Consider the following 25,897-nt stretch of genomic DNA (forward strand, 5'->3'; position numbering starts at 1 on the left):
CTCGCCGTGGACGACTCGCAAATGCGTGTGGCAATTTGCAAATGCGTGTCTGGAGACTTGAGTGTGGCTCCGGAGCTCCACATTAAGACCAAAAGGGGACTCTCATAGTCTACAGGTGTAGCAGACGGATGACCCGATGCAGTCCGGTTGGGTTGGTGCAGTGAGTGTTTACTAAATAAAAAGTTAATGAATCAATTTAAAAAAATGGTGTTTACTGAATGCAATAAAGGGAAGTATAGTTAATGTGGCAATTAGCAGGTGTGGAGAAGCTTCATTCATTTTTTTTAGCTTCACTGGTTATATCATTGGTTCTTATTTTATTAGTTCCACTTTATTCTTCCATTTATTCCAATTTAATTTAAATAATGTCAAATAAATGGTACATGACCATGGGTGGATAGCAGTGAACGCCCCCCCAAGTTATTGGTGTATATATTGGTGGTACGGGGCTGGTATAATATTAGTGCCCCCATGTGGTCCGAATGTGTAGCTACGGAGCCACACACAAGTCTCCTGACACGCATTTGCAAATCAGCACACGCATTTGCGAGTCGTCCGCGGCAGGACTGTAGCAAACGTCACCTGTAAGAAAAGGTCCCGTTTTTACAGGTCGCCCATCTACGGATTTTTGTCCGCATTTAACCATGTGTATGTGCCAACAAATCATTGTACACATTTGCTGATATTTGTCATATATCTGTGACTTCAATCATGCATTGTAGATTGTTGTGACACATTTGTGACTGTGGTTATAGTTTCAGATTCTTGTTACGTATTTTTGGATTGAAGTATTTGCCACAATAAAGACAACATGTATAAAATGCAAAATTTTGAAAGGAATTCTCGCTTACGGCCATACTACCCTGAGAACGCCCGATCTCGTCCGATCTCGGAAGCTAAGCAGGGTCGGTCCTGGTTAGTACTTGGATGGGAGACAGCCTGGGAATACCAGGTGCTGTAAGCTTTTGCACCGCAAAAATAAAAAAAACTTTTGACAAATGTAAGCAAGTATGCGAGCTGCATTTTTTATAAATTCCCACATATTCGCCTGACAGGCTGAGAGCACAAAATGCCAACATTCAGCGTCCCCTGGCTTTGGGTGTTGCTACAGTCTCGCCGTGGACGACTCGCAAATGCGTGTGGCAATTTGCAAATGCGTGTCTGGAGACTTGAGTGTGGCTCCGGAGCTCCACATTAAGACCAAAAGGGGACTCTCATAGTCTACAGGTGTAGCAGACAGATGACCCGATGCAGTCCGGTTGGGTTGGTGCAGTGAGTGTTTACTAAATAAAAAGTTAATGAATCAATTTTAAAAAATGGTGTTTACTGAATGCAATAAAGGGAAGTATAGTTAATGTGGCAATTAGCAGGTGTGGAGAAGCTTCATTCATTTTTTTTAGCTTCACTGGTTATATCATTGGTTCTTATTTTATTAGTTCCACTTTATTCTTCCATTTATTCCAATTTAATTTAAATAATGTCAAATAAATGGTACATGACCATGGGTGGATAGCAGTGAACGCCCCCCCAAGTTATTGGTGTATATATTGGTGGTACGGGGCTGGTATAATATTAGTGCCCCCATGTGGTCCGAATGTGTAGCTACGGAGCCACACACAAGTCTCCTGACACGCATTTGCAAATCAGCACACGCATTTGCGAGTCGTCCGCGGCAGGACTGTAGCAAACGTCACCTGTAAGAAAAGGTCCCGTTTTTACAGGTCGCCCATCTACGGATTTTTGTCCGCATTTAACCACGTGTATGTGCCAACAAATCATTGTACACATTTGCTGATATTTGTCATATATCTGTGACTTCAATCATGCATTGTAGATTGTTGTGACACATTTGTGACTGTGGTTATAGTTTCAGATTCTTGTTACGTATTTTTGGATTGAAGTATTTGCCACAATAAAGACAACATGCATAAAATGCAAAATTTTGAAAGGAATTCTCGCTTACGGCCATACTACCCTGAGAACGCCCGATCTCGTCCGATCTCGGAAGCTAAGCAGGGTCGGGCCTGGTTAGTACTTGGATGGGAGACCGCCTGGGAATACCAGGTGCTGTAAGCTTTTGCACCGCAAAAATAAAAAAAACTTTTGACAAATGTAAGCAAGTATGCGAGCTGCTTTTTTATAAATTTCCACATATTCGCCTGACAGGCTGAGAGCACAAATTGCCAACATTCAGCGTCCCCTGCCTTTGGGTGTTGCTACAGTCTCGCCGTGGACGACTCGCAAATGCGTGTGGCAATTTGCAAATGCGTGTCTGGAGACTTGACTGTGGCTCCGGAGCCACACATTAAGACCAAAAGGGTACCCTCGGAGTCTACAGGTGTAGCAGACATATGACCCGATGCAGTCCGGTTGGGTTGGTGCAGTGAGTGTTTACTAAATAAAAAGTTAATGAATCAATTTTAAAAAATGGCGTTTACTGAATGCAATAAAGGGAAGTATAGTTAATGTGGCAATTAGCAGGTGTGGAGAAGCTTCATTCATTTTTTTTAGCTTCACTGGTTATATCATTGGTTCTTATTTTATTAGTTCCACTTTATTCTTCCATTTATTCCAATTTAATTTAAATAATGTCAAATAAATGGTACATGACCATGGGTGGATAGCAGTGAACGCCCCCCCAAGTTATTGGTGTATATATTGGTGGTACGGGGCTGGTATAATATTAGTGCCCCCATGTGGTCCGAATGTGTAGCTACGGAGCCACACACAAGTCTCCTGACACGCATTTGCAAATCAGCACACGCATTTGCGAGTCGTCCGCGGCAGGACTGTAGCAAACGTCACCTGTAAGAAAAGGTCCCGTTTTTACAGGTCGCCCATCTACGGATTTTTGTCCGCATTTAACCATGTGTATGTGCCAACAAATCATTGTACACATTTGCTGATATTTGTCATATATCTGTGACTTCAATCATGCATTGTAGATTGTTGTGACACATTTGTGACTGTGGTTATAGTTTCAGATTCTTGTTACGTATTTTTGGATTGAAGTATTTGCCACAATAAAGACAACATGTATAAAATGCAAAATTTTGAAAGGAATTCTCGCTTACGGCCATACTACCCTGAGAACGCCCGATCTCGTCCGATCTCGGAAGCTAAGCAGGGTCGGGCCTGGTTAGTACTTGGATGGGAGACCGCCTGGGAATACCAGGTGCTGTAAGCTTTTGCACCGCAAAAATAAAAAAAACTTTTGACAAATGTAAGCAAGTATGCGAGCTGCATTTTTTATAAATTCCCACATATTCGCGTGACAGGCTGAGAGCACAAAATGCCAACATTCAGCGTCCCCTGGCTTTGGGTGTTGCTACAGTCTCGCCGTGGACGACTCGCAAATGCGTGTGGCAATTTGCAAATGCGTGTCTGGAGACTTGAGTGTGGCTCCGGAGCTCCACATTAAGACCAAAAGGGGACTCTCATAGTCTACAGGTGTAGCAGACGGATGACCCGATGCAGTCCGGTTGGGTTGGTGCAGTGAGTGTTTACTAAATAAAAAGTTAATGAATCAATTTAAAAAAATGGTGTTTACTGAATGCAATAAAGGGAAGTATAGTTAATGTGGCAATTAGCAGGTGTGGAGAAGCTTCATTCATTTTTTTTAGCTTCACTGCTTATATCATTGGTTCTTATTTTATTAGTTCCACTTTATTCTTCCATTTATTCCAATTTAATTTAAATAATGTCAAATAAATGGTACATGACCATGGGTGGATAGCAGTGAACGCCCCCCCAAGTTATTGGTGTATATATTGGTGGTACGGGGCTGGTATAATATTAGTGCCCCCATGTGGTCCGAATGTGTAGCTACGGAGCCACACACAAGTCTCCTGACACGCATTTGCAAATCAGCACACGCATTTGCGAGTCGTCCGCGGCAGGACTGTAGCAAACGTCACCTGTAAGAAAAGGTCCCGTTTTTACAGGTCGCCCATCTACGGATTTTTGTCCGCATTTAACCATGTGTATGTGCCAACAAATCATTGTACACATTTGCTGATATTTGTCATATATCTGTGACTTCAATCATGCATTGTAGATTGTTGTGACACATTTGTGACTGTGGTTATAGTTTCAGATTCTTGTTACGTATTTTTGGATTGAAGTATTTGCCACAATAAAGACAACATGTATAAAATGCAAAATTTTGAAAGGAATTCTCGCTTACGGCCATACTACCCTGAGAACGCCCGATCTCGTCCGATCTCGGAAGCTAAGCAGGGTCGGGCCTGGTTAGTACTTGGATGGGAGACCGCCTGGGAATACCAGGTGCTGTAAGCTTTTGCACCGCAAAAATAAAAAAAACTTTTGACAAATGTAAGCAAGTATGCGAGCTGCTTTTTTATAAATTCCCACATATTCGCCTGACAGGCTGAGAGCACAAAATGCCAACATTCAGCGTCCCCTGGCTTTGGGTGTTGCTACAGTCTCGCCGTGGACGACTCGCAAATGCGTGTGGCAATTTGCAAATGCGTGTCTGGAGACTTGAGTGTGGCTCCGGAGCCACACATTAAGACCAAAAGGGTACCCTCGGAGTCTACAGGTGTAGCAGACATATGACCCGATGCAGTCCGGTTGGGTTGGTGCAGTGAGTGTTTACTAAATAAAAAGTTAATGAATCAATTTTAAAAAATGGCGTTTACTGAATGCAATAAAGGGAAGTATAGTTAATGTGGCAATTAGCAGGTGTGGAGAAGCTTCATTCATTTTTTTTAGCTTCACTGGTTATATCATTGGTTCTTATTTTATTAGTTCCACTTTATTCTTCCATTTATTCCAATTTAATTTAAATAATGTCAAATAAATGGTACATGACCATGGGTGGATAGCAGTGAACGCCCCCCCAAGTTATTGGTGTATATATTGGTGGTACGGGGCTGGTATAATATTAGTGCCCCCATGTGGTCCGAATGTGTAGCTACGGAGCCACACACAAGTCTCCTGACACGCATTTGCAAATCAGCACACGCATTTGCGAGTCGTCCGCGGCAGGACTGTAGCAAACGTCACCTGTAAGAAAAGGTCCCGTTTTTACAGGTCGCCCATCTACGGATTTTTGTCCGCATTTAACCATGTGTATGTGCCAACAAATCATTGTACACATTTGCTGATATTTGTCATATATCTGTGACTTCAATCATGCATTGTAGATTGTTGTGACACATTTGTGACTGTGGTTATAGTTTCAGATTCTTGTTACGTATTTTTGGATTGAAGTATTTGCCACAATAAAGACAACATGTATAAAATGCAAAATTTTGAAAGGAATTCTCGCTTACGGCCATACTACCCTGAGAACGCCCGATCTCGTCCGATCTCGGAAGCTAAGCAGGGTCGGGCCTGGTTAGTACTTGGATGGGAGACCGCCTGGGAATACCAGGTGCTGTAAGCTTTTGCACCGCAAAAATAAAAAAAACTTTTGACAAATGTAAGCAAGTATGCGAGCTGCTTTTTTATAAATTTCCACATATTCGCCTGACAGGCTGAGAGCACAAAATGCCAACATTCAGCGTCCCCTGCCTTTGGGTGTTGCTACAGTCTCGCCGTGGACGACTCGCAAATGCGTGTGGCAATTTGCAAATGCGTGTCTGGAGACTTGAGTGTGGCTCCGGAGCTCCACATTAAGACCAAAAGGGGACTCTCATAGTCTACAGGTGTAGCAGACAGATGACCCGATGCAGTCCGGTTGGGTTGGTGCAGTGAGTGTTTACTAAATAAAAAGTTAATGAATCAATTTTAAAAAATGGTGTTTACTGAATGCAATAAAGGGAAGTATAGTTAATGTGGCAATTAGCAGGTGTGGAGAAGCTTCATTCATTTTTTTTAGCTTCACTGGTTATATCATTGGTTCTTATTTTATTAGTTCCACTTTATTCTTCCATTTATTCCAATTTAATTTAAATAATGTCAAATAAATGGTACATGACCATGGGTGGATAGCAGTGAACGCCCCCCCAAGTTATTGATGTATATATTGGTGGTACGGGGCTGGTATAATATTAGTGCCCCCATGTGGTCCGAATGTGTAGCTACGGAGCCACACACAAGTCTCCTGACACGCATTTGCAAATCAGCACACGCATTTGCGAGTCGTCCGCGGCAGGACTGTAGCAAACGTCACCTGTAAGAAAAGGTCCCGTTTTTACAGGTCGCCCATCTACGGATTTTTGTCCGCATTTAACCACGTGTATGTGCCAACAAATCATTGTACACATTTGCTGATATTTGTCATATATCTGTGACTTCAATCATGCATTGTAGATTGTTGTGACACATTTGTGACTGTGGTTATAGTTTCAGATTCTTGTTACGTATTTTTGGATTGAAGTATTTGCCACAATAAAGACAACATGTATAAAATGCAAAATTTTGAAAGGAATTCTCGCTTACGGCCATACTACCCTGAGAACGCCCGATCTCGTCCGATCTCGGAAGCTAAGCAGGGTCGGGCCTGGTTAGTACTTGGATGGGAGACCGCCTGGGCATACCAGGTGCTGTAAGCTTTTGCACCGCAAAAATAAAAAAAACTTTTGACAAATGTAAGCAAGTATGCGAGCTGCTTTTTTATAAATTCCCACATATTCGCCTGACAGGCTGAGAGCACAAAATGCCAACATTCAGCGTCCCCTGCCTTTGGGTGTTGCTACAGTCTCGCCGTGGACGACTCGCAAATGCGTGTGGCAATTTGCAAATGCGTGTCTGGAGACTTGAGTGTGGCTCCGGAGCTCCACATTAAGACCAAAAGGGGACTCTCGTAGTCTACAGGTGTAGCAGACAGATGACCCGATGCAGTCCGGTTGGGTTGGTGCAGTGAGTGTTTACTAAATAAAAAGTTAATGAATCAATTTTAAAAAATGGTGTTTACTGAATGCAATAAAGGGAAGTATAGTTAATGTGGCAATTAGCAGGTGTGGAGAAGCTTCATTCATTTTTTTTAGCTTCACTGGTTATATCATTGGTTCTTATTTTATTAGTTCCACTTTATTCTTCCATTTATTCCAATTTAATTTAAATAATGTCAAATAAATGGTACATGACCATGGGTGGATAGCAGTGAACGCCCCCCCAAGTTATTGGTGTATATATTGGTGGTACGGGGCTGGTATAATATTAGTGCCCCCATGTGGTCCGAATGTGTAGCTACGGAGCCACACACAAGTCTCCTGACACGCATTTGCAAATCAGCACACGCATTTGCGAGTCGTCCGCGGCAGGACTGTAGCAAACGTCACCTGTAAGAAAAGGTCCCGTTTTTACAGGTCGCCCATCTACGGATTTTTGTCCGCATTTAACCATGTGTATGTGCCAACAAATCATTGTACACATTTGCTGATATTTGTCATATATCTGTGACTTCAATCATGCATTGTAGATTGTTGTGACACATTTGTGACTGTGGTTATAGTTTCAGATTCTTGTTACGTATTTTTGGATTGAAGTATTTGCCACAATAAAGACAACATGTATAAAATGCAAAATTTTGAAAGGAATTCTCGCTTACGGCCATACTACCCTGAGAACGCCCGATCTCGTCCGATCTCGGAAGCTAAGCAGGGTCGGGCCTGGTTAGTACTTGGATGGGAGACCGCCTGGGAATACCAGGTGCTGTAAGCTTTTGCACCGCAAAAATAAAAAAAACTTTTGACAAATGTAAGCAAGTATGCGAGCTGCTTTTTTATAAATTCCCACATATTCGCCTGACAGGCTGAGAGCACAAAATGCCAACATTCAGCGTCCCCTGGCTTTGGGTGTTGCTACAGTCTCGCCGTGGACGACTCGCAAATGCGTGTGGCAATTTGCAAATGCGTGTCTGGAGACTTGAGTGTGGCTCCGGAGCTCCACATTAAGACCAAAAGGGGACTCTCATAGTCTACAGTGGTAGCAGACAGATGACCCGATGCAGTCCGGTTGGGTTGGTGCAGTGAGTGTTTACTAAATAAAAAGTTAATGAATCAATTTTAAAAAATGGTGTTTACTGAATGCAATAAAGGGAAGTATAGTTAATGTGGCAATTAGCAGGTGTGGAGAAGCTTCATTCATTTTTTTTAGCTTCACTGGTTATATCATTGGTTCTTATTTTATTAGTTCCACTTTATTCTTCCATTTATTCCAATTTAATTTAAATAATGTCAAATAAATGGTACATGACCATGGGTGGATAGCAGTGAACGCCCCCCCAAGTTATTGGTGTATATATTGGTGGTACGGGGCTGGTATAATATTAGTGCCCCCATGTGGTCCGAATGTGTAGCTACGGAGCCACACACAAGTCTCCTGACACGCATTTGCAAATCAGCACACGCATTTGCGAGTCGTCCGCGGCAGGACTGTAGCAAACGTCACCTGTAAGAAAAGGTCCCGTTTTTACAGGTCGCCCATCTACGGATTTTTGTCCGCATTTAACCATGTGTATGTGCCAACAAATCATTGTACACATTTGCTGATAGAGATAATAGAATTACGCTTTTTTAAATTTTGATGACGTCATAGCCCCGCCCACAGAATTACGCTTTTGTCTCGTTGTCCCCGCCTACAGAATTACGCTTTTGTCCAAAATGGCCGCTATCCCCGCCCCTGTGTTAAAACTATCCAATCTCCAGCCACCTATTTCAAAATATTTACATATTCCCTGCCCGTTGAAGGTTTAATACCACTCCTACAGAATTACGCTTTTGTCGAAGTGGGCCCCGCCTACAGAATTACGCTTTTTGTCTCGTTGTGATGACGTTGTATGTGTGTGTGTGTGTGGGCCAAGGGCCCCCGCCTACAGAATTACGCTTTTTGTCTCGTTGTGATGACGTTGTGTGTGTGATTGGGAGGGGGGCTTGGCCCCCCTCCCAAACTGTATGCTTCTTATGTTAAAAACAATGTGTTCCCTGCGTGCGTGCGTCCCCAACCCAAACTGTACTTATGTTATTCATATTTTAATATCTGAAGTATATAAAGCATCCAATGCAATGTTCTATTTAAATAAATAAAATTAAATTAAACGAGTGAAATAATATGAGTTGAAAAGAGCAGGCGTTGTTTTTACCTTTGAATAAGATGTTTATTCGGTGGATATAGGTCATCCATATTTAAATATCTGAAGTATATAAAGCATCCAATGAAATGAGCTATATCTAATTAAATAATGTAGATGTATAAAATTAAATTAAACGAGTGAAATAATACGAGTTGAGAAGAGCAGGCGTTGTTATTACCTTTGAATAATATGTTTATTCGGTTGATATTTGCCCTTTTTGCAAACATGTCTGGACATATTCCCAGCGACATAAGTTTAAACATGGTATTGTGCAGGCTTGGGGGTTTGTCCGGGCAAGACGCGGCGTCTTGCATAGACACCCTCCAAGCCTGCAGCAGCCTCAAGGTGTTTCAAAAGATAGTGAGTGGCGACATCCTGTCGATCGATGGGCAGCCGTGGGCATCCGGGCGACCACCCTCCTCCTTCTTACCTTTTTGTAAAATCTGCCGAGTCATGTTTACTTGTTCTGATTACGAACATAAGGTGTTTGAAACGATAGTGAGTAGCTCACGACATTACTTCTCAAGGTGTTTGAAAACATAGCTCAATATTGCCATCTAGTGCCTTAAGGGTAATATAGCAGAAGCCTCGATTTCACTCTGAATAATCAAAGTATGAAACGTTTAATGTTTAAAGGTAATATAACAGGAACATGTACTTACCTAGTGAAACGTTTATATATTAAATTGAACAAAAGTTTTCCTTTTCAAGGGATTGACAAAAAATAATCTGTAATAAGGAGGTCATGAATTGTATGGAATTATGTACCTAGTGAAACGTTTATATATTAAATTGAACAAAAGTTTTCCTTTTCAAGGGATTGACAAAAAATAATCTGTAATAAGGAGGTCCTGAAATGTATGGAATTATGTACCTAGTGAAACGTTTATATATTAAATTGAACAAAAGTTTTCCTTTTCAAGGGATTGACAAAAAATAATCTGTAATAAGGAGGTCATGAATTGTATGGAATTATGTACCTAGTGAAACGTTTATATATTAAATTGGACAAAAGTTTTCCTTTTCAAGGGATTGACAAAAAATAATCTGTAATAAGGAGGTCCTGAAATGTGTGGAATTATAGAAATAGAAATAGAAATAGAAGTCCCTTTATTGTCATTGTACTCAAGTGTGCAACGAGATTATGGGGCTCCCCTCTCCAGTGCAATACAACAATAATACAGACAAATATATAAATTAGATAAATAAATAAATAAGACAGTGCAATGGAATTTAGTACTGAATAGGGCACAAAGAAACACAGCACATCACAATTATGTACCTAGTGAAAAGTTTATATATTAAATTGAAAAAAAAATTTCCTTTTCAAGGAGTTCCTGAAATGTATGGAGTTGTGCATAAACCAGTAGGTTTTATCAGATCACGAGATTATTTGTTCAACTTCCCGCTGAACCGAAAAAGACTAATCCCTCAGGTGTTTCAAAAAGATAGCGACTCGCTCACGAGTTTCTTTTCGGGTTGGAGGGTTAAATAGATGGTTGTGTTTGACCAGAGACAGAAATTTTCTCAAACTCTGATGAGGACGTCTAGAGCGAGCGCTGGAAAAGCTTAACATTGGATCGTAAGGATAACACTTTGATCTTTGAGGACGTCGTGAACAAACGAAGGAGTGCCTAACAATGGAGCGTAAGTAAATACTTATAATTTCATCTATTTTTAACAATGCTTGTTTGCTAAACAATATTGTTTAAACCATACCTTTATATATATACTCAGAAATGCTGTTTTACAGAGGATCATCTGAATGATCAACGTAGATCAGCCTGTAAGTCTAATGTTATTATATTTATGATTCAAAAGTTCTTATAAACTGACTCGATGTCTTATCTATTTTATGACAGACACACAGACACACCAATCCGCTTTCACGCAAGTAACTGTGAAACTTGAAACACCACCAGAACAAGGTGAATATAGTTGCAAACAGATTTAAAATATCCCTAGACCGCTATCCCACACACTCTCTCTCTCTCTGTTCCAGCGACATCCGGAAGTACAACAGTGCGCTTCCGGGTGAATACGTCTTTCCCGTCGAATACGCCGGAGGGGGACACGAACATTTTTTGTAAGTTTCTAAAGTCTCATAATATATAAATAGATTCTTAATGTTTATAACATATCTGTTCGGTTGTGTGTGAACAAGGGCAGAGATGTTTTGAATGTGTTCCGAGGCGTTATCGTCTTTGAGATGTAGCTATATATTGTGTAACGATATGTTTGATAGCTGTTGTTGGTGACATGTGTTCCGAGTTATTGTCGTATGCTAAGCTTCCAATGTGTTGCTAACCAGATGCTATGTTGCTGCTGCATGTTGCTGCTGTGTATGACCTGTAGTCGGCATTTGCTATGTGTTCCGAGGCGTTATCGTCTTTGAGATGTAGCTATATATTGTGTAACGATATGTTTGATAGCTGTTGTTGGTGACATGTGTTCCGAGTTATTGCCGTATGCTAAGCTTCCAATGTGTTGCTAACCAGATGCTATGTGTTCCGAGGCGTTATCGTCTTTGAGATGTAGCTATATATTGTGTAACGATATGTTTGATAGCTGTTGTTGGTGACATGTGTTCCGAGTTATTACCGTATGCTAAGCTTCCAATGTGTTGCTAACCAGATGCTATGTGTTCCGAGGCGTTATCGTCTTTGAGATGTAGCTATATATTGTGTAACGATATGTGGACTATGGTTAGCGGATGGTCATCTTGTAAGGGCTTATGGAAGCATCTTGTGTTTACCGATCGGCCTTCTTCGAAGGATCTTGAATGTGTTATTATACTTGTCCTATTTGAAGTGTAGCTATATAATGTGTAGCTATATAAACGGTTTTTTGAGATAATAATTCTATTATTGATTTGATTAATCGGTTAACTATTAATACAATTTTTATTTACTTTTAATTAAGTATTTATTTTTTAAATATTTTTAAATTTTCTAATTTAGTATGTCTTTTAATTAAAAGTTTTGATTATTTTTCAACTTTTTAAATTTTTTATTTAGTATGTCTTTTAATTAAAAGTTTTGATTATTTTTCAACTTTTTAAATTTTTTTATTTTTCCACCGTAATAATTTTTAATCATGTAAAAATTTTTATTTTTTTAATTCATTATTAACTTTCTATTTATATTTTTTCCTGTTTTGAGATGATTGAAGATCTTACATATTTCTCGTGTGTCATATCTAGCACGTTATAGGGAGGGAGGTGTCAATGAGAACCCATCAGAGGGCCGTCGCATGGAAGGAGGTGTCAATGAGAACCCATCAGAGGGCCGTCGCATGGAAGGAGGCTCCAACGGGAACCCATCAAGGGCACGTCACATGGAAGGAGGTGCCATCGGTAATCCAGGATCAACCACATCGTCTCGTCGAAATGAGCAACCAATCAGACCTAGAAGTCCTATCCCAGGTAATGAGCGAGTCAGGCTTCAGAGAGAACGTCATGAGGTTCTAACAGAAGTTCTACGTACTTACAACAAACTGGTAGATCTGGCTGAGAAGCTCACAAATCCATGGTGATGTAGTATTTTCATTTTTATCTCTTGTAACATTTCTCTGATATATAATCCGTGTGTGTTTGTTATTGTGTAGTATACCATATACATTTCCACTAGATTACAGAAATCATTGCTTTTGTTTATGGTGTCAGACGCTAGTACAAGCATACCTAACGATCCATTCGCGGCGATAAGACAAATCGGCGATTTATAATCCTTTAGACCTAACAGACCCAAAACAGCGATATGGCGAACGATAATACACAACTGCTCGATCTAACAAGACACACATCAAATGATCAAACACAACCTCTAGACCTAACAATACTAGCATTAAACGGTCAAATACACACACAATCACAACCGCTTGATTTAACAACAGATGATCGCATACACACGCAATCACAACCGCTCGATCTAACAATATTCGCGTTAAACGATCAAATACAAACATCAGAAAGGGACCAGATACACACGCAATCACAACCACTAGACCTAGCATTACTCACATCAAACAATAATGGACAAACAGCGGATGTTCATTTATCAGACCCCTCATTAAATCAGCCGGGGGGAACACAGACATCAGATGGTCATATACCCCCAAACGATCGCGTACAAACGCTACCTATCGAACTAACATTATTAAACTCAGTTCTTGATTTACCAAGCGCGCAGAACACATCAAATGAACACGAACCAATGACAACTGATGATGTTGATTTCACAAACGCACCTGCCACGCCAGATGAGGACAACTCGCAGCCTGAGGATGTCACAAATGCACCTGCGTCGTCAGATGAAATCACAAACGCCCTATCCACATCAGATGAAATCACAAACGCCCTATCCACATCAGATGAAATCACAAAAGCACCGGCCGATCCAAATGAACATGAACCCATGCAGATTGCTGAATTCACAAACGCACCAGCCACATCAAACGGTCAAACTCAAACTTCAGGTGACCATTTAAACAACCAATCGTTAGAGGATTCAGTTGAACAGAGAGGTGGACATCGGGTAATCATACGAGATCGTTTCAATAATACAGAACTCAGGATCCCGTTAAACATACCAGAACCCGTTGATAACACTGATTTTCCAGCATTTTACACCGCTATCATGGGCTCGATAAATGAACAGATGGATCACGCATTATCGAACGTATTGCCTGGGGATATGGTTCAATTGGAAGTGGTGGGGGAAAATGTAAATATACATGAGACGGTTCGCATGTCAGACGACCCCGACGTATGTGAAAACGCTGTTCAAAATCTGCTCGATCGACTCGTACAGTCTAACGCACAAGTCCTGTTTGATAGACAACTAGAGTTTGTCATCCAAATTGTAAGTGATATTCGCGGAGGTATGGGTCAAAAACGTCGAATAGGCAGTCTTTTGGATCATGAAATACTTGTTAAAAAAAGAAAGCATTTACTGGTGCCGAACAATCCGGGTGATACACAACTATGCTTTGCTACATCGTTAGCGCTTTTAATGGATAACTCATTGACGGAGCAAGAGATCTATCGACAAGCACTCGAGTATCAAAGAGCTGTTGGGATGGATGAGACGACCCCTGTTGGATTTAATGATATCAATAAATTCGAGACGCTTTTGGGTCGTAAGATTGTGGTTCTATATAGAAAAGAAGGAGAGTTTGGACCATTGATTCATTTCGAGACAGAATACCCCAAAACCGCAGATCCCTTGGTGATGTTTTTACAAAATCAACACTTTTACGGCGTGAAAAGTCCAGTTGGTTTGATGGGATGTAGTTATTTCTGTTGTTATTGTTACAAGGGTTACAATAATAAGAATCTACATCAATGCCCCGGACATTGTCATGTTTGCATAGACCCGACCTGTAAAACTCGGCCTCTGAAACCCATCCTTTGCAAGGGCTGTAATAAATCATGTCGAAACGCTGTCTGCTATGCCAAGCATCAAATAACCGGTGGAAAAGTTGGCAGCTTTTGCGATAGATACAAAAAATGTCCAGATTGCGGCCTTAACTATTACAAGACCAATAATACACAAGAGGCAAAACATAACTGTTTAGTTAAAAAATGTGTCTCATGTAAAATGCCGCTGAAAGATACTGATATAACTAGGGAACAACATCAGTGTTATATCCAACCTCTCCCAAAACAAGAACCCCGTGAAAAAATCGTCTTCTATGACTTTGAAACATATGAGGATCAGGAAAAGGTGCACAAACCCTTTATGGTCTGCACAAAATCACTCCAAGGGGAAGAACATCAATGGGTAGGACCTGATTGCGCCGTAAAGCTCATTGAGCATTTCAGAAAACCTCGTTACAAAGGCACCACTCTTATAGCCCACAATGCTCGTTCATTTGATTCCCAGCTCATTGTATCAGCGATGATTGACATGGGTCTCGTTCCTAAGGTTATCTTGACTGGTAGTAAAATCTTATGTCTCAAGCTTGAGTCAAACTGTCTCAGATTCATCGACTCGCTATCATTTTTACCCATGCCTCTGAGCGCAATGCCTAAAACTCTAGGTTTTGAAGATCAATGTAAAGGGTATTTCCCTCACAAATTCAGCTCATTGGAAAATCTCAACTACGTGGGTTCCTATCCTCAACCATGTGAATATGGGTTAGAACGCATGACAACAGCCAACCGTACCAAATTCCTTGAATGGTATGAAAGAGAATGTCGGGGAACCTTTGATTTCAGGAAGGAGGCGCTGATGTACTGCAAAAACGATGTTGACATTCTAACCGAGGGTTGTACAAAATTTAGAAACGAGTTTCTAAACGAGACAGGCGTCGATCCATTCAATTATGTCACCATAGCATCAGCATGCATGGGCGTTTTCCGTACCAATTTTCTCCAACCTCAGACATTGGCTATAACATCATCCGATAATTACGCGAGACAATATAAAGCCTTCTCACATGCTTCCATCCAGTATTTGGAGTGGATCATACACAGTCAAAAATTGCCTATACAACACGCTTTGAACGGGGGTGAAAAACAACTCGGTCGCTACGTCGTGGATGGCTATGTTGAAATTGATGGTGTAAAACATGTTTTTGAATATCTAGGTTGTTTCTACCACGGTTGTCCCGATTGTTATACACCAACTGAACGTTTCCCTCTGACAAATCAAACCTTTCAAGAATTGTTTGATATTAGCCAGAAGAAACTCTCGACCTTGAAATCGGATCCGTGTGTGCGTCTCACGGTAATGAAAGAACACGTGTGGTTGAACATGAAGAAAACTCATCAGGGTGTGAAAGAGTTCCTGCTTACTTATCAACATCCTGAACCCCTAGCACCACGTCAGGCTCTTTTCGGGGGCAGAACCAGCGTATTCACATTGCGATACACGGCCTCTCTGAATGAGCAAGTGTTCTATGTCGATGTCACCTCTCTGTATCCTTATGTCAACAGCAACTGCGCCTATCCTCTCGGTCATCCGATCGTTATCCGCAAAGACTTTGCCGACCCACGTAAATATTTCGGGCTGATCAAAGCCAAAGTCTACCCACCACGCGGTCTCTTGTTGCCTTTGTTACCTTACAAAACAGCTAAAGGTAAACTGACGTTCCCTCTCTGTAGAACATGTGCCGAAATCAACAACCAAACCTCATCGTGTCACCACGATGACGAGAGCAGGGCTCTGCTCGGTGTTTGGGTCACTATTGAGTTTAACAAGGCTCTTGACCTTGGTTACAGATTGGTTGAAATTGTGGAGGTGTGGCATTTCGACTCAGTGAGCAATAACATCTTTAAAGCTTACATGAACACCTTCCTCAAGGGGAAGCAGGAAGCCTCTGGCTATCCATCCAATGTCACCGATCAGGTGGGGAGGGACAAATACATCAATGATTACATGACACATCAAGGTATCCGGCTGGATCCTGAACGCATCAAAGTGAATCCTGGTAAGAGACAGGTTTCTAAACTTTGTCTAAATTCTCTCTGGGGAAAATATGGTCAGAGAGATAATTTAAAACAAACAAAACTGACCAACAAACCCGAAGAATTTTTTAAAATCATGTTTTCGGGTTTGTATGACATCGATTACTTCGGTTTCATCAAATCAGACACCGCGATGATTCAATACAGCGACAAAAAGAACATTCTTTCACGACCCTCCGACACCTCAAACATCTTTGTGGCTTGCTTTACAACAGCCCATGCAAGATTGTTCATGTACAGATTTTTGGAGCAGTTACAAGACAGGGTTCTATACACTGACACAGACAGCCTCATCTACGTGGTCAGGGATGGGGAAACGGCTCTAAAACTAGGCCAGTATCTCGGTGATCTGACTGATGAATTGGACGGTGACAGCATTCAGGAATTTGTTTCGGCCGGTCCTAAAAGCTATGCCTATCAAACTCGAGATACTAAAAAAACGGTGATGAAGGTTAAAGGTATCACACAGACGCACGAAAGCGGTCTAAACATCAACTTTGACAGTGTCAAAGACTTAGTGGAGGGATACATATCCAGCACGACGCATGGCAACGAACCCGACACGCACTCGCTTAAGACACCACAACACAGCATCGTCCGTGATAAAAAAGGGTTTCGCGTCAGAAATACTTCATTCGTCAAAAAGTTTAGGGTGGTCTACGACAAACGAAGACTTTTGCCGGACGGACGTAGTGTGCCTTTTGGTTATTAAGGGGAAAATGGAATTATCACAGGTCGAATTCGATCCGCGTCTCCAAGTGCCTTTTTCATGTTTGATCTCAGGGCCTAGCGGTTGTGGGAAAACATATTTTGTGAAACGTGTTTTGGAAGACTGTCAACATGTTATGAGAAATGTACCTGACAATATTGTATGGATTTATACCTCATATCAACCCTTGTACAACCAATTACAAAAGTTGATTAAAAACATAAAATTCCTAAAAGGTCTCCCAGAATCTTTTGATGACGAAGCCTTGTTCCCGTTACACCAGACTCATCTAATCATCCTTGATGATCTGATCTTCCAAGCATCGGACCATCCTGAAGTGGTGAAAATCTTTACCCAATATAGGCATCATAGAAATATGAGCGTCATATTGTTAACTCAGAATGTATTCCACCAAGGTAAATACAGTCGTACTATTAGTCTAAATAGTAATTACATGGTCTTGTTCAAAAATCCTCGGGATAAATTACAAACCAGTATTTTGGCTAATCAGATATTCCCTACGAAGAAAAATTATTTTTTAGAAAGTTTTGAAGATGCCACCAAAGACGCTCATGGGTATTTATTGGTGGATTTAACACCCACATGTCCAGAACAATACCGTTTGAGAACGGGTGTACTTCCTGATCAGTGGCCTACCGTCTACATTTCCAAAAATTGACATGTCCAAGCTTTTAAAAACAAACGCTCCGCAACTCAGGAACCTGTTTCAAGCCACGGCTAAGAGACGTAAAGACATACTAACCAGAGGTCCACCTTCTTTGATCAAGGTCCTCTGTGAAATTGCTTTCAATCTATTAAAGGGTCATATACCGCTTTCACCTTCACAGTTTAAGAAATTAAAAAAACAAAAGAAAATTATTAGACTATTGGCACGTAAAAAAACAAGTCTTAAGAAAAAACGCGCCTTTTTGACTCAAAGGGGTGGATTTATTCTTCCTCTGTTGGGAACAGTTGTACCCTTCCTAGGTAATCTTTTGGGTGGGTTAATCAACAAAAACTAGCCATCATGAGTTTGAAAACAGCCCAGAAAATGTTTCTTCTCACACCACAACAACTGGAACGTCTGAAAAAACCCGAACCTACCATCAGACAAACTGCCGAACAGGACATGGATGTGAAGATGAAGGCAGTTTTGGAAGATCTATCCTTGTCCCCTCATGAAAAAATAACAAGGTATCAGTCTTTACTTCATCGTTATTTAAGCCTTCTCAAACAAGGTGAAAAGGAAGAACGACCTCTGACCGTGTCTCTAACCCCTGAGGTTTTGAACCCTTCAAAGATTTCGAATGTTGAGGTACAAGACAAAATGGTGGGGAATGAAATCGAACCCTGGTTCGATATTCTGCATAACATTCCAACGCGTTATCGGAAAAACGCAGACTATGTTTTGAGAAAACTTAAGGATGCTGATAGAAGCTGGACCCCTCGTCATGAATTCATGTTTCAAGATAAGCCTATAAAAGGATCTCACATGACCGATTTACTCAGGCAGATTACTTTGACGAGTAAAAACATCGCGACTCGAACCCCTAGAGGCTGGAAGGAGTTTCTTCACACTCTACACGAACTCAATATTCCGGAGACCACCATCGTCAACCCTCACGCCCGTGACGAATTCAGACGGTTGAAACTCCGAGGTTCGTTAAGCTCTGATGATGACACAAACAAGAGGACATCCATTAGGAAGAAGAAAAAAACTAATAGAAAAAGACCCGCCCCTGTAAAGTGGGTGGGGTATTCCTCTTCATAAGTTTTAATGAAAAATCTAAAACCTTTGTATGTTTATACATGTGTTTTTATTCAATAAAATACATTTTAAATGATTACAGACAATGACAGGTTTGAAATTTTTTAAAAGAACACGCCGCTTGACCGGCACATGTCTTTTCCGCACAGGTTTGATAATGCTTTACAAAACTAGTTACCATGGCATCATTCTTTAACACATCATCCTTATAGCATGTTAACACATCCTGATAACTCAAACCACAGCCTCTATGTGTTAAATAATAGACGCAATGTTGACCACAGGTGATTGATAGCTCGTGTTGTAGACGTCTGTTATGATACAAAATACGATCGGAATGTTTTTTCAAAAAAGAGTTAATGTTTTGCGGATAATATTGAAATTCAGGAGGAAATCCAAAAGCGTCAAAAAAAGTACTGGTTCCATCTTTTTCCAACGTCAGAGCCAGCCAGTGTTCACCGGGTAAGTGTCGAGGATGTGTGTTGACGATGTAGAAGATTGGGGGGTTAGGCTGCAGCGAATTTATTTCATCCGAAGCGTAAACACCTCCAAATAAACGCCCTTGTAGACGTTTCATGAGTTGCTCCAGCTCTTTCCCGTTCATCAGTAATAATCCACTAATACCTGTCGTTTTGAATTTATTTCCAGGATGGAATCGTAGCAGGCGTACACAATAAGTGTGGTTGTGTGAGGGAGTGGGAGTCTAAATCTCATTTCTAACCTCAAACTTCCGCTGGAGACAGGTGCGAGAGCTCCTGAATCATCGTTGGGGTTTAAGTTAAAAACATACAGCGCATATCCACCGGAAAAATCCTCCCTGTTGATGCAAAGAGGTAAATCTTTCAAATGTCTTCCTGTCGATGTAAACAGGTTATGAAATTCTCGAACGGCGTTTCCTGCATTAAATTGGGGCTGGAAAGCTTTGGCTGGTATCTGTCTCCCCTCTTGGCAGAGCGCTAAATATTCCAAATGATGATGAGCGAAATTAAAGGGATTCAAATCTTTTCTGCCCACAAAGGCGTTGTGATTTACAAGACCTAACACCACATATCGAGGTGTATGACCGAGGAAAAGATTATCTTGTTGACAGGTTCTGGAATGTTGCGGGATGGAATAAGTTTTCACATTAATTCTTGATAACGGATACAAAGCATTTTCTTTGTTGAGAGCCGCAGCATGACCGATAGAGATGGCTGGTGAAACGGCGACTCTTTTCACAAAGAGGGAAGCGCCCACGATTTTCAGATGGTAGTTCACATCGGGAGGGCTCATAAAACAAAATTGGTCGTTGGCTTTGATGAGTTTCACTCGTAGATCCACGTTATTGAGAAGATGTCTCTCACAAAAAAATATGTCGGCGTGTAGAGGTCCTATCACGGTGAATGTTCGGGAACCCAACACATATTCTGCTCTGCGCAGTAATCCTTTGTTAACAGCATCCCCCGTTAAGACTGTTGAATCCATATGCCCTGATGTATCTTTGTAAAACATAGCCGCTGTGAATTGGCTTCTTAGAGAGGCTTCTGAAAAGTTTAACAACGTCTCTATCATAGCTCTGTATGGATGGGTTGCGCTAGATTGCGAGATCAACCTGTCGCCTAATGTTACATCCACTTGTGAGAAGATTGTATTCAAAGGATAATTAATAATACCGACTCGTTGATCTGTGGGTAAATTGCTACCATCTCTGTTGAGTACCCTCAGGTGCAGCTGAAGCAGGGTGTCTGAGAGGTCGAGATATTTGGATCCTTCTCCAGGTATGAAAAACTCCACAGGACCATCATCGGTGAGAGCCGAGATAGGTAACATTTCCACATATTGACTTTGTTCGATTGATAGTTGTGTCATGGGTGGACTAAATAAATCCAGTTCAGTTAGGGTGCACTCTGCTGACTTGTGATGCAAAAGAGCCATGATGAATAACCCTAATGGTCAATTTTGGTTAAGAGAAAATATCCCCGGTGTTTCTTCGCCGTCTCCTTTTCTTGACTGATTTCTTCTTGGACACGCGTTTGCGTTTTTTAGGCTCTCTCAACCTTTGTCCGATGGGTCTTTTTGCAGGTCTTCGTGCCAGAACCATTAAACCCGAACCTTCTTGAGGCTCCGCCTTACGGTTTATTCGTTCTAACACCCGACCGGCTACATCTGTTGCAATGTTTTTCGCAGCCGTTTGCAGGTGAGGTCTGGCAACGCTGAACCCTCTTTTGATTAATGGACTCACAAAACGAAATAATTTGGCAAAGATTGAACCCAATCCACGCCCATATTGGACCGGTAATCCATGAAAACCTGATAACGACCCACCCGCTTGGTTTTCGTAATAATCGACAAAACGGTAAAGATCATGATGCGTATCCAATACAACCATTTTTCTATCTGGGTCTAAAGTGCAGAGTAGCGATAACTTTACCGCGTGTAAATCCCACGGGTTGATTCTGATCCGTCTTAACTTCGATTCTTATATCCTCAATATGCTTCCTACTAACAGGCATGTAATAAAGAGGATTAAAGGCTTTAAATACAATGTCACCGTGATTATCATCGATGGGTATCGTTCTCAAGAGCGGAGCGAAAGCGTCACCCACAGCCTGATGATACACCACGTCTGTATAAACATATAGATGGTACATCCCCGCTTTTATATCCGCAGGATGTTGGCTCGCTGTCCACTGGGGTCCGCAGGTAACCCATTCATCGGGTAACGCCCCAAAAATGTAGGCTAACGCGGGACGAAAGCGTATCTTGTAATGACCATTCCCTGCCCAGAAAAATCTCTCCTTTAAATAATGGTATACAACATGGATTTCCGGATGGATCTTTTTGAGGAGCGCTTCCACATCTTGTCCTATTTTCTTAATATTATCGTAGTACCCAGCCGACAGGCTTAAGGATTTGATGGTGAATTTGTTTTCATCATAGTAAAGAGGTGCCAAAGCACCTGTTGTTGGTTCACCGTTTTCCCATGCATCTACATAGTCAAAAGATGCTTGATCTTCAGGCACGTTGAACCATGTATGGGGGTAGGATATTTCACTCAGAGCTACTTCCCAATTACCTTCGAGATCGATATGATGAGCCAGATTCACTCTGTATTCAGCTATCGTATTGTCTACATACACATCAGAACTTGCATTGGAGGGTAAGGTGACGTAAAACCCCCCTTCAAGATTCGGATCCATGTTGGTAAATGTCGAGATTCGTTGTAAAGCTTCTTATTTATACGTCGACGACTTGTGTAGCGGGGACCCAACTGTCATATTTCACAGGCCAGCCCTTCCAACGTATGAGAAACTGTTTCTGTCCGCCGACTTTACGCCGTTTGATAATCTTCTCCACTTGAAAGATTTGATCCTTGGATATCGTGACTTTCTGGAGCTCGTGTGCATAAAAAGTTCCTTGCACTATTTCACCGTCGTAGTCTTTAAGCTTGTAAACAGGTGGAAAACGCGGTACACACTCCGCTATCGTAAATAACTCGTCTGTAAAACTCTGTTCATATTTCTTGTCAAACACACCTCGCACTTTTGATATTCTAACGAGATCTCCTTGTTTAAATATCATTTTTATTCTATCACTACCCCCAGAGGGTATGTTGCCGTACAAGTTTTGGAAGACAAGCCATGTGTTATCCGGTGTGACTTGGTTAGGTTTCATTTTTATACTTGTATGATAACTTTCATTGTAACTATCGATTAAATCTTGTAATACGTCGATATAACGACGTGTGTTGTTGGCGGTGAAATATCGCCACATTCGAGTTTTTAAAGTTCGATTAAACCTTTCGACCACCGAGGCTTTCAAATCACTGGCTGTTGCAAAATGATTAATATTGTGTTTTTTCATCAACCTCTGAAATTGCGTGTTGAAGAACTCCTTCCCCTTGTCTGTTTGTAACTTTTTAGGGATGCCGCTAAAGGATAAGACCGACTCAAAGGCTCGAACAACTTCTGGCCCCGTCTTGTTCATCAGCACACGGGCATACGCTCGTTTTGAGAACACATCGATGATTGTGAGTAGGTATTTAAAACCATCGTTGTACTCGGTCAGAGCTTGCATATCACATAGATCGGCTTGGAATTGATTCATAGGACTGGACACAAAAACTCTGTTCCTAGGGAAATGAATTCGTGCTGGTTTGTGCAAGGTGTATGCATCTTGCGAAGATAAAAAATCCTTGACTTTATGACGCGTCACTTTTTGACCCATTTTCTCCGACGCAGCTAAATGAAGGCGTTCTACACCTCCAAAGCTGGCTGGATGAGCGGGGTCGTAGTACAGTTTTTTCAACCACCGCTTAACGCTCATGACGGTTTATGATTTAGTGACAAACATCACATCGCTATTTATCTAAACACACAGACAGACACAAAAGCATCTTTTTAAAAACATCCATTTTTTATTGAAAGAAGGTTAAGTATGGTTACACGTGATAAGGATTCTCTAAGATGTAAAAAGTCTATAGGTCAGGGTTAAAACAGATGGATTAACTTTTGATTCTAACAGGTCTTCAAACAGCTTCAATTCGTGCGCGAGATCCACAGGTTGTTGATGACGGAGACGGTATCTTATCACATCGTTAAACAGCGTGAGTATGGTAAGTACATGTCCTACACTTATCGCATTTTCCCAATTTTCCAAAATATTTTGAAACGTGTCGATCAATCCCGAGCGACTCAAAAATATGACATGTTGCACAAACAATTCCCAAGGCTCCTGAAAAATTGTTAAAGACATGGCACGCACTTTTTGCATAAACAATAAAAAATTTTCAATGAAAGGGTCTTTATCATCGGGGTTATATGTAATTGCTCTATTTATTATATCTGCCCACCCTTGGCTTCTATAGCCAAAAAACGATAATTTTCTGAAGACATTACCCATTTTTTATTCAAAGTTAATATTTTCTATAAGATATTCTTCGAAAGTATCAAGTTGATCACGATATATCATAAAACATATGGGCTCATCCGCTTTAAGGCGGTCCGGTAAGTCCTTTACGAGTGCTAAATCCACCATTAAGATCTCTGCAATTCGCTTGACTGTTTCTTTATCCGCTTTTACAGAACACAAATCCAACAAGTAGTGAATACACGGTAAAAACTTTTTACCGCAAAGGATGGGCATGATGCGGTCATAGTGCAGTCTTAGATAATAACAATTGCATAGGTATCTATAGCTATGCAAACAACCCCTTTTTTTGTGATACTTTATCAAAAAACGTCTGACCATGTAAATAATAGCCGCCTTAACAACTAATACGACATCCATATCAATCCATCCCTTAGGAGGATTATCCCATGACATATGTTTTGCCTCATCTTCGGAAATAGGTGCTGGTCCGTGGTCAGGGTCGTTGACGGTCTGAACCTTGATCTCCGTGGTTTGTGGAGAATCAGCCTGGTCGGACCAACTGGACAGTTGTACCTTCTCGTTTTGTGAAGATTCGGCCGACGAGGTGGGGGTCATCGGAGGTGTCGACGACGGGGTCGGCGAAACGGGACGACTCCACCCTGAATACGATGGCTCGCCGTTGTTGTACGAGGGTGCAACAGGTCTTGCTAAGATTCCTGGGCCCCCCATCCACAAGGAGTATGATGGCACAGTCTGGTCCTCGCCTGTTTTTGTAGAGGGTCCATCCTGGTCTACATTTGTAGAGGTCTCAACCTGTTCCATGTTTGTAGTTGTAAAGGTTTCCACAACATCCATATTCAGATCTTGATCGCATGTAGGTTCATCCACACCGCTATCTGTAATACAAAGATACCATGATTAAATATTAGAAAGCTATATAGTTAAAGATTAATTGCATCGTTTACCTGAAGAGATTTCTGCAATGTTGTTGTCAATATGATCAGGTGCGGCGATGGTTGTCACCCTTCGGGCCTTGCTGTTCACACCCAGATGACGTCTTGGTCTACACGTCTTCATTTCTTTCACGAGCTGGAAAAATTGTCTTGTCTGTGCAGAGCGTGACTTGGGCTTTACTTATACTGGTTTGAGACCGGGGGAGGGTTAAAAGGCGTGGTTCGATTGGCCAAATGTAGCCAACAGATACATGTCCAGACAAGTAAACATGACTCGGCAGATTTTACAAAAAGGTAAGAAGGAGGAGGGTGGTCGCCCGGATGCCCACGGCTGCCCATCGATCGACAGGATGTCGCCACTCACTATCTTTTGAAACACCTTGAGGCTGCTGCAGGCTTGGAGGGTGTCTATGCAAGACGCCGCGTCTTGCCCGGACAAACCCCCAAGCCTGCACAATACCATGTTTAAACTTATGTCGCTGGGAATATGTCCAGACATGTTTGCAAAAAGGGCAAATATCAACCGAATAAACATATTATTCAAAGGTAATAACAACGCCTGCTCTTCTCAACTCGTATTATTTCACTCGTTTAATTTAATTTTATACATCTACATTATTTAATTAGATATAGCTCATTTCATTGGATGCTTTATATACTTCAGATATTTAAATATGGATGACCTATATCCACCGAATAAACATCTTATTCAAAGGTAAAAACAACGCCTGCTCTTTTCAACTCATATTATTTCACTCGTTTAATTTAATTTTATTTATTTAAATAGAACATTGCATTGGATGCTTTATATACTTCAGATATTAAAATATGAATAACATAAGTACAGTTTGGGTTGGGGACGCACGCACGCAGGGAACACATTGTTTTTAACATAAGAAGCATACAGTTTGGGAGGGGGGCCAAGCCCCCCTCCCAATCACACACACAACGTCATCACAACGAGACAAAAAGCGTAATTCTGTAGGCGGGGGCCCTTGGCCCACACACACACACACACATACAACGTCATCACAACGAGACAAAAAGCGTAATTCTGTAGGCGGGGCCCACTTCGACAAAAGCGTAATTCTGTAGGAGTGGT

General features: G+C 41.3%; 2 protein-coding genes, 1 long non-coding RNA gene and 7 other non-coding genes across 20 annotated transcripts; 9 read left to right on the forward strand and 1 right to left on the reverse strand.

Annotated features, from left to right (window-relative positions):
* The first annotated feature begins 845 nt into the window (after window positions 1-845).
* Window positions 846-964, forward strand: LOC148315274 (5S ribosomal RNA). Its single transcript, XR_015841225.1, has one exon. It is a non-coding gene; the product is annotated as a 5S ribosomal RNA (ribosomal RNA).
* Window positions 965-1,957: 993 nt separating this feature from the next.
* Window positions 1,958-2,076, forward strand: LOC148315275 (5S ribosomal RNA). Its single transcript, XR_015840923.1, has one exon. It is a non-coding gene; the product is annotated as a 5S ribosomal RNA (ribosomal RNA).
* A 992-nt stretch (window positions 2,077-3,068) lies between these two features.
* LOC148315276 (5S ribosomal RNA) lies at window positions 3,069-3,187 on the forward strand. Its single transcript, XR_015840924.1, has one exon. It is a non-coding gene; the product is annotated as a 5S ribosomal RNA (ribosomal RNA).
* A 993-nt stretch (window positions 3,188-4,180) lies between these two features.
* On the forward strand, window positions 4,181-4,299 carry LOC148315277 (5S ribosomal RNA). Its single transcript, XR_015840925.1, has one exon. It is a non-coding gene; the product is annotated as a 5S ribosomal RNA (ribosomal RNA).
* A 992-nt stretch (window positions 4,300-5,291) lies between these two features.
* Window positions 5,292-5,410, forward strand: LOC148315278 (5S ribosomal RNA). Its single transcript, XR_015840927.1, has one exon. It is a non-coding gene; the product is annotated as a 5S ribosomal RNA (ribosomal RNA).
* Window positions 5,411-6,402: 992 nt separating this feature from the next.
* Window positions 6,403-6,521, forward strand: LOC148315279 (5S ribosomal RNA). Its single transcript, XR_015841147.1, has one exon. It is a non-coding gene; the product is annotated as a 5S ribosomal RNA (ribosomal RNA).
* A 992-nt stretch (window positions 6,522-7,513) lies between these two features.
* Window positions 7,514-7,632, forward strand: LOC148315280 (5S ribosomal RNA). The gene has a single exon (XR_015840928.1). It is a non-coding gene; the product is annotated as a 5S ribosomal RNA (ribosomal RNA).
* Window positions 7,633-10,231: 2,599 nt separating this feature from the next.
* Window positions 10,232-11,129, forward strand: LOC148315281 (uncharacterized). Its single transcript, XR_015840864.1, has 4 exons — window positions 10,232-10,690; window positions 10,781-10,829; window positions 10,906-10,971; window positions 11,046-11,129. It is a non-coding gene; the product is annotated as an uncharacterized LOC148315281 (long non-coding RNA).
* Window positions 11,130-12,244: 1,115 nt separating this feature from the next.
* LOC148315282 (uncharacterized) lies at window positions 12,245-24,778 on the forward strand. Of its 11 annotated transcripts, XR_015840863.1 has the most exons (6): window positions 13,394-19,824; window positions 20,687-20,793; window positions 21,053-21,167; window positions 22,894-23,000; window positions 23,495-23,585; window positions 24,322-24,778. XR_015840863.1 is itself a non-coding variant. In XM_088287493.1 (5 exons), exons 2-5 carry the CDS (start codon window positions 20,751-20,753, stop codon window positions 24,354-24,356), a joined length of 276 nt encoding a protein of 91 aa, XP_088143619.1. In that variant the 5' UTR covers window positions 12,245-12,467; window positions 19,640-20,750; the 3' UTR covers window positions 24,357-24,778. The 11 variants fall into 11 exon arrangements, 1 of the variants encoding a protein (XP_088143619.1); XM_088287493.1 differs by lacking the exon at window positions 21,053-21,167 and adding an exon at window positions 12,245-12,467 and having other exon boundaries at window positions 19,640-20,793; XR_015840859.1 differs by having other exon boundaries at window positions 21,053-23,000.
* Window positions 23,366-25,774, reverse strand: LOC148315283 (uncharacterized). The gene is made up of 2 exons (XM_088287494.1): window positions 24,808-25,774; window positions 23,366-24,738 (listed from the first exon to the last, which is right to left on the reverse strand). The coding sequence occupies exons 1-2, from the start codon at window positions 24,917-24,919 to the stop codon at window positions 23,876-23,878; spliced, it is 975 nt and encodes a 324-aa protein (XP_088143620.1). The 5' UTR covers window positions 24,920-25,774; the 3' UTR covers window positions 23,366-23,875.
* Window positions 25,775-25,897: the final 123 nt, after the last annotated feature.

The sequence above is a fragment of the Idiotropiscis lumnitzeri genome, unplaced genomic scaffold (assembly GCF_059441095.1).
Source record: "Idiotropiscis lumnitzeri isolate Australia: NSW breed Sydney's pygmy pipehorse unplaced genomic scaffold, RoL_Ilum_1.0 HiC_scaffold_114, whole genome shotgun sequence".
In the NCBI taxonomy this organism is placed as follows: Eukaryota; Metazoa; Chordata; class Actinopteri; order Syngnathiformes; family Syngnathidae; genus Idiotropiscis; species Idiotropiscis lumnitzeri.